Consider the following 7,466-nt stretch of genomic DNA (forward strand, 5'->3'; position numbering starts at 1 on the left):
TGAGGGTCCGGCTCCAGAGCATCCCTTTATAGACATGACAGAGTGAGGGTCCGGCTCCAGAACATCCCTTTATAGACATGACAGTGAGGGTCCAGCTCCAGAACATCCCTTTATAGACATGACAATGAGGGTCTGGCTCCAGAACATCCCTTTATAGATGTGACAGAGTGAGGGTCTGGCTCCAGAACATCCCTTTATAGATATGACAGTGAGGATCTGGCTCCAGAACATCCCTTTATAGACATGACAGTGAGGGTCCGGCTCCAGAACATCCTTTTATAGACATGACAGAGTGAGGGTGCATGGTGGTAGTTGCAGTTCATGTCTTTCCCTTCCTTTCATTTTAACTTCTTTTTGCTGTCTTTCTCAGGAAACATATCTTATGAAACACATGCGCAAACACAACCCTCCTGATCTTCAGCAACAAGTGCAAGCAGCCGCGGCAGCAGCAGCAGTGGCCCAGGCTCAGGCCCAGGCCCAGGCCCAGGCCCAGGCCCAGGCCCAGGCTTCCCAGGCATCACAGCAGCAGCAGCAGCAACAACAGCCTCCACCACCACAACCACCACACTTCCAGTCACCTGGGGGAGCTCCCCAGGGTGGGGGTGGTGGGGACAGCAACCCAAACCCTCCACCCCAGTGTTCCTTTGACCTGACCCCCTATAAGACGGCAGAGCATCATAAAGACATCTGCCTCACTGTCACCACCAGCACCATCCAGGTGGAGCACCTGGCCAGCTCTTAGAGATCCGTACTGCCATCCACTGGAAAGAGGGAGAAGAAGTTCTGGTCCCTCCTTTGTCAACTCCTCTTGGTGGGAAAGTTCTCTTCTTCCTTGACAAGTCCTGTCTCCAGCTCCTTGGTCCTCAGGCATGGCTTCCTTCGCAAGATAACCATCCTTAATCTCAGCTGCTCCTGATTGACAAAGGGATCCTGAGCTGATAGTGTTATCCAACAGCCCCATCCAAGCAGAGCTTTAAGACTGGGGGTTGGTGCTTGAGAGAGGATCTGCTCTGGCCTCACATCTTTTCCAGTGTGGGCACTTACCTTCCTCTCTTCTCATCCTCAAAGTTGGGGCCGATAGAAGGCTAGCGGCTGGTCCTCCCAGATAATACAGAAGGAAGCTCTAAATGCAACCAACCTTCCGTTCTACGCTTACCTGTAAAAGAACAGGTTTTGCACGTGGCCTGACCCCTGTGAGCCATTTTCTTTCCCTTACATGGTCTCATTTCATATTGGGTGGTGACTACCTTTTTATTTGTAAGGAGGCCAGTAGGCAATACATGGTCACCAAGGTGCCAGAGACTCTCCAGGTGACCAAGGGTGGTTATAAGATTGTGGGTTATGATTTTTCCTTGCAGCCTCCTTCTCTGCCAACCAAGGGCCTATATACTTTGCCTCACCACACCAGTCCAAGGAGCTATGGGAGCTATGTTCTCTGTAAAACCCCAGCCAGGGTATTGCAGAGAAGGGAGAAGTCAGGGCACACACAAGGACTGGATTTAGCTCCCTAGGTGCCACGGTCAGATGCCGACATGGATTTATATATAAATATATATATATATAAAAGTATATATATATATATACCTGCTCATCACGGCCATCTTTGTTGTAACCATTTCTGTGTTTATAAATGCATTATCTCTGAGAATTTTCATATTGATGTTTTATTTTTGTCTTATTTTTCTCCACTTTGTCCTCTGGCCATGGCATTTTGATTTTCTTTTACCTTTGAATTTTTTAAATCACGGCAGATTTCAGAGAAAAGAAAATTAAAATAATCAGGAATTATACAGTTGTTATAAAGCAATTTAAAAATGAAAAAATCTTATGTACAAACTAAGGGGTGTTTTTAGAACATTGTATAGAAATAAATTCATGTTTAAGGATGAGAGCAGTGAGCTACTGATGTAAGCTAGCATGGGAAAAGACTGCTTGGGGAGATACTAGGACAGTAAGGACAGAAACGAATGTGTGAAGAATGAATGCTTGTGTGATAAGCCTCCATGTGACTCTCCAGCCATTTTAAGTTTAGGAACGTTTGTGTATAAATTCTGCCATCGGGATTGCATTGCCTACATATGTGAGAGCAAGGTTTTGTTTAACAAAACAGCTTATATTCCTTACCCTTTGTCCTCCACACCATCAAAAAAAAGGGTGGGATGGGGGAAGTATGGCCTCTTCAAAGGACCTGCACTAATTGTGCCTTCCCTATTGTCCAAATTCTACTGGGCATGTGTACACACATGTGTGTGTTATTAGACTGCAGTGCCTAAGACCAGAGGTTTCCAGTGAAGGAAACCATAGCCAGCTACTGGGCTTAGGACTGAAGAGAATGCAAAATGCAGTGAGCTTCCATAACACAGTGGTTATCATGCTCACCTCACAGTGGAAGACAGTTGTACTGGACAGAGCATGACCAAGAAGCCTAAGGCTCCTCACAGTCCACCATGAAAAGATTTGGCCTAATTTCCAAGACGGCTTCATGAAGATTAAGTCTGATACAGTACTGAGAAAGTTGACAAGTTCTCAGACGTGAGAACTGACCCACAGTCATTACCTAGTGCTGTGGAGAAGGGAGTTCCACTCAGCTTGTGACTAGGCCTCTAGGACAGTTCTCTTCTTGCCATTGTTGCTTAGCTTCTTGATGCTTTTCCTTCTCTCGCTGACTGCTGAGTCTCTGTCAGCCCTGTTTTCATCACAAGAATGGGAATAAGTACCTTTGTGGGTGAATGTCCATTCCCACTCCCACCCAATGATAATGTTGCCTACTGCTACTCACTGTATAGAGAGGAGTGGGCAGAGCTTCAGTTATCCCAACAGCATGCCCTTGTAATTAGAATGGAGTCCACATCCTACTCCTGTGCGTTAGCATCTGCTCGGTAGTGAGCCACCATTTTTTTTTTTTTTTACATATTTGCTCTAAGAAAGCTAAAATTTTATCCTAAAAAAAAATGCTGTGTGTAATTACTGTAAAAGACACATGAACTAGAGGTGACAACTATCTTGAAGAATCTATCACCACTATTACATTATGGGATTTGAGTTTGTTTCCCTAAGGTAGCAGCCTGCCAGGCTCTGGCTTTTGTACAATGGATGCTAGTTTTAACAAGGGGATGGGTGACGTCTAGGTGGTCTAGCTGTCATAAAACTTAATGACCCAGTTCTTTCAGAATCATGTTAACATCATACATAAAATACAAAACAAAAACGTGGGCTCTCCCGTTAACAGCACAACTGCAAAACAGTGCGTGTTGTGTTCTATGTAAAAGTACGTTGAGTATATAAAACAGGAACCTTAGCTAGGTGTGGTGGCAAATGCCTTTAATCCCAGCATTCGCGAGGCAGAGAGACAGGCAGATACCTAAGTTTGAAGATGGCCAGGGCTACATAAGGAAATCCTTTACAAAGCCTGACAACTTGGGAAGAAAGTATTTGCCTCAGAGATCATACCTGCTTCAGCTTTGGTTACCAAATTTAAAATAAGCAAAGCAAAACAGCTAGGTTCCCTACTGGCTGAAAGGGGGTGTTTATAGAATATAATTCTAGACAGAGCTGTTTCTTCCCCATTTATTTTATCAAACATGCTTGTTTGAAGGGGAGAAAAGTTTGCTAGGGAATGCAAAATGGCGACCTCGCATGATGTCATACCTGTCTGTAACGTGCTGGCGTCTTGAGGGCGGAAGCAGGCTAAAGCAGCCTCGCTGTGCGCGATCGTTCAATGTCGGGCGGATGTCTCTGGGGCAATATTTTAGTAAGGGCGGAAGTTCTTTTAAATACGGAAAGGCTGTAATCTGAGAATGGATCCAGTGCCTGTCTTGTTTTAGTCACTTCCGGGGCGGATCGGAAGTTGCTTTGTTTTGCTTCAAGATGGCTGCTGGGATGTATTTGGAACATTATCTGGACAGTAAGAGCTGACTGAAGAAGGGGGTCATGGGTCACAGAGTGGTGTGGGGGGTCCGGGTTGACAGAGTCTATGGCTTTGAGGTCCTAGTGGCCTGAATCTCACAGTTGGGAAAGGTTTCCGTGGGAGGATTTATTCGAGGGTGAAGAAGGAGGGGGCGGGGCAGTGGCAATAGAGGCTTCGCTAATGTTGTAGACGAGGGAAGGGCTGGGCTGTCCGGTAGGCTCAGAACTGTGTTTTGAAGGGGTAGGGGTAGCAGGGAAAGTATTTTCTGATTCTGTTCTTCAGGGTCCCTGGCCTCGGGATAGATTTATTTTCCTCCCAAGTTGTGCGGGGCCATTGTCATTCGCTGCCATTTGGAACAGCTTGTCTCCTTCAGTCATTATGTCTCCAAAGTAGCTTCTCATGAAACGGAGTGAAACGACCGCTTGAGTTATTAAACTGGAGTGCTTTACTTGAACAAAATCCAGTTCTCATAAAATGAAGTGTGTGTTGAGAGACTGGAAAGTGAGAAACAAACTGGAAGTGGATTTAACAGTCTTTTATGCAAAACTAAGATGTTTGAAGCTTAAAATAGAGTATTTTTAATAAAGGAAAGTAACTGACAGTTTATGGTAACAGTCCAAGTCAGAAATGCAAGCCATAAAGTTTTAGATATTAAACATGACGATATTGATTGAATGACTTCGTGATTAAGAGACTAGAAAAAATCAAGGTAAATTGTTCTGCTTGGAAAATAAGATAAACCATATCAGCAGGGTAGGCGATTCAGGCGTCATAACAATGTATTTATTTTTTGCCTTAGACATAGGCATAAAGTCTATGACAAAGATTATTCAGGGCAAAGACAGTGAGGAACTAAGAAAGACAAAATCTCAAGAAAACAGTATTTAAAGGATACAAGACCAGTGTTGACGTTACCAGAAGGTCTATGATTTAATACTTGCAATACTAGGAGGAAGTAAGTCACTTGAATGAGAAGATAGTACCAGCTGCCTCAGATTTTCTTTAGAAGAAGACAAAAGATGGGTCGTTTGATTTGGCAATCTGTTGGTGACTTAAAGTAACCCTCGTGACTTGATGTCTGCAGACTGGAGAAGTTCAGACAGTAGAAGCACCTTTTTGAGCCAGACAGTGGTGGCACACGCCTTTAATCCCAGCACTCGGGAGGCAGAGGCGGGCCGATCTCTGTGAGTTCGAGGTCAGCCTGGTCTACAAGAGCTAGTTCCAGGACAGGCCTCAAAGCTACAGAGGAAACCCTGTCTCAAAACCTTTTTGTTGTTTTTCCAGTGTCTAATGTAGCCCAGGTTGACCTCAAACTTGAGACATAGCTGAGGATGACCTTGAACGTTCTTTCCATCTCCCCAGTGCTAAGATTATTAGCATGTGACACCATGCCTGACTTAGTAGAAACTTTTTTTTAAAATTTTTTTGATTCTTATTGAGCTCTACATTTTTCTCTGATCCATATCAGCAGGGTAGGCCTCTCCCCTTCTCTTAACCCTCTCCCAAGGTCCCCATGCTCCCAATTTACTCAGGAAACTTGTCTTTTTCTACTTCCCATGTAGATTAGATAGTAGAAACATTTTTAAAGTTTGAGTTGGCTTCATGGAAACACTTTAAAAGTGTGGGTGGGTGTGGTGGCATGTGTTTTTATTTATTTTTATTTATTCATTTTATTTTATTTTTTCTTTTGGTTTTTCGAGACAGGGTTTCTCTGTGGTTTTGGAGCCTGTCCTGGAACTAGCTCTTGTAGACCAGGATGGTCTCGAACTCACAAAGATCCGCCTGCCTCTGCCTCCCAAGTGCTGGGATTAAAGGCGTGCGCCACCACCGCCCGGCTGTGGCACGTGTTTTTAATCCCAGCATTTTGGAAGCTCTCAGACTTTGAGACCAGCCTGGTCTATATAGTGAGATCTAGGCCAGCCAAGGCTACATAATGAGACCATCCCTTAAAAAAAAAAAAAAAAATCTAACAGTAGAACACTTGCCTAGCCAGTGCAAGCCCCTGGGTTTGAGGTTCAGTATCCACCACCACCAAAGGGGGAAGAATGAGGTAAAGTAATAGGAAGAGATTTTGCATCTATGGGGAGGCTTGGCTAATAATGTATTTTATTATTTTCTTCAAGTATCTGCTGGGCACTTTATATACATGGCAGTTCTTAACATGAGGGAAATTAAAACTTGCTGCAGCCCTGGAAGGCTAGGGAGACAGACACGGAGTCCCTATTTTATTGAAATATGGTTGAATAACTACTAAAAGTATTCGCTAGACTACCTTGACAGCCTATCAGAGTCTGGGTAAGTCGGGTTCTGGGCTGAACTTTGAAGAATGAGCAGAAACTGAGTAGGTGAGCTCTCGGGGAGCTCGGGGGAAGGTGAGGCGCTGCGGGAGGCCAGAGCAGAGCACGCAGAGGGAGTGTGACCGAGTGAGATAAGCCAGGGAGGAAGTGCAGGGCACAAGCCACGAGGAGTTCCTGGAAGGCAGTGTGTGCGTGACGAGTGCCAAAGGAGCTAGGGTCGCTCTCGAACGCCGAGGGCAAAGAAGATGGCGGCAGAAACTGAAGACAAAGGGAAAACTGGTGTGTAGAATGTCCCCAAAAATTGAAGGGCATGGGGTGGCTATACAGAGAAAGGTATTGAAGAAGAGAGGCAAGTCTTCTCTTTTGAGAAAAGGCAAAGGAATCCCTCATAAGTAAGTCCATCATTTCAGGGCTGGGATGTGCCTACCTCGCGTGCAGGAGACCCTGGATTTGACCCCCAACACTATAAGCCTGGCACATTGACACAGAACACTTGGAAGGTAGATAGACAAAGAATCAGAAGTTCACTGTTGGTCATCCTGGCCTGCTAGACAAGTTTGAGGCCAAGCCTAGGCTACAGAGACCCTGTCACCAAAAGAAAAAAAATCCAGTTTCAAATGAGGGAAAAATGCATAATTTTCAATTATGCATCTGTGTGGGTGTTGTCTTTGTGTACACACGTAAATGCACATAACCTTGTAAGCCAGAAGCACTGTCTCCCCCCCCCCCCAGAGCTGAAATCATAGGCACTTGTAAACATGGATGTTGCAAACCAAACTCTGGTCCTCCGGAAGACCAGCCAGTGGTGCTCTTACCCACTGAGCATCCCTCCAGCCCCTGAACTTTACTTTTGTCTATTGTTTATTTTGTTACTTGTCCTATTTTGGTTTGTCTTTTAAAACAGTATCTTAAGCCAGGTGTGGTGGCTCATACCTTTAGCCCTAGCACTCAGGAGGCAGATGTAGTTGGACTTCTGTGAGTTTGAGGCCAGCCTGGTCTACACAGTGAATTCCAAGATAGCTAAGGGCTGTCTCGAAAAAACAAAACAAACAATATCATATGTAACCCAGACTGACTTCAAATTCCCTATGTGGCTGAGGCTGACTTGAGTTCCTACTTCTTCTGTTTCCTGCCACTTCCAGCTTAAACTTTATTTTTTTTATTTTTTGGTTTTTCGAGACAGGGTTTCTCTGTGGCTTTGGTTCCTGTCCTGGAACTAGCTCTGTAGACCAGGCTGGTCTCGAACTCACAGAGATCCGCCT

The 7,466-nt window shown here is 44.9% G+C and overlaps 2 protein-coding genes across 14 annotated transcripts in view; both read left to right on the plus strand.

The window, feature by feature from the left end:
- Znf384 (zinc finger protein 384) overlaps positions 1–1,715 on the plus strand; it is a 30,730-nt gene extending 29,015 nt beyond the window's left edge. For all 11 annotated transcript variants that reach the window (XM_013353057.2, XM_026788162.1, XM_026788167.1 and 8 more), the window contains one exon: positions 371–1,715. In XM_013353057.2, coding sequence (XP_013208511.1) covers positions 371–742 — 372 coding nt within the window. In that variant the 3' untranslated portion in view covers positions 743–1,715. The remainder of the gene's footprint in view (positions 1–370) is intronic.
- A 2,127-nt stretch (positions 1,716–3,842) lies between these two features.
- Positions 3,843–7,466, plus strand: part of Ing4 (inhibitor of growth family member 4) — a 9,286-nt gene continuing 5,662 nt past the window's right edge. For all 3 annotated transcript variants that reach the window (XM_005365219.2, XM_005365220.2, XM_026788308.1), the window contains exon 1: positions 3,843–3,904. In XM_005365219.2, the coding sequence (XP_005365276.1) occupies positions 3,868–3,904 (37 nt within the window). In that variant the 5' untranslated portion in view covers positions 3,843–3,867. The remainder of the gene's footprint in view (positions 3,905–7,466) is intronic.

The sequence above is a fragment of the Microtus ochrogaster genome, unplaced genomic scaffold (genome assembly GCF_000317375.1).
Source record: "Microtus ochrogaster isolate Prairie Vole_2 unplaced genomic scaffold, MicOch1.0 UNK1, whole genome shotgun sequence".
Lineage (NCBI taxonomy): Eukaryota > Metazoa > Chordata > Mammalia > Rodentia > Cricetidae > Microtus > Microtus ochrogaster.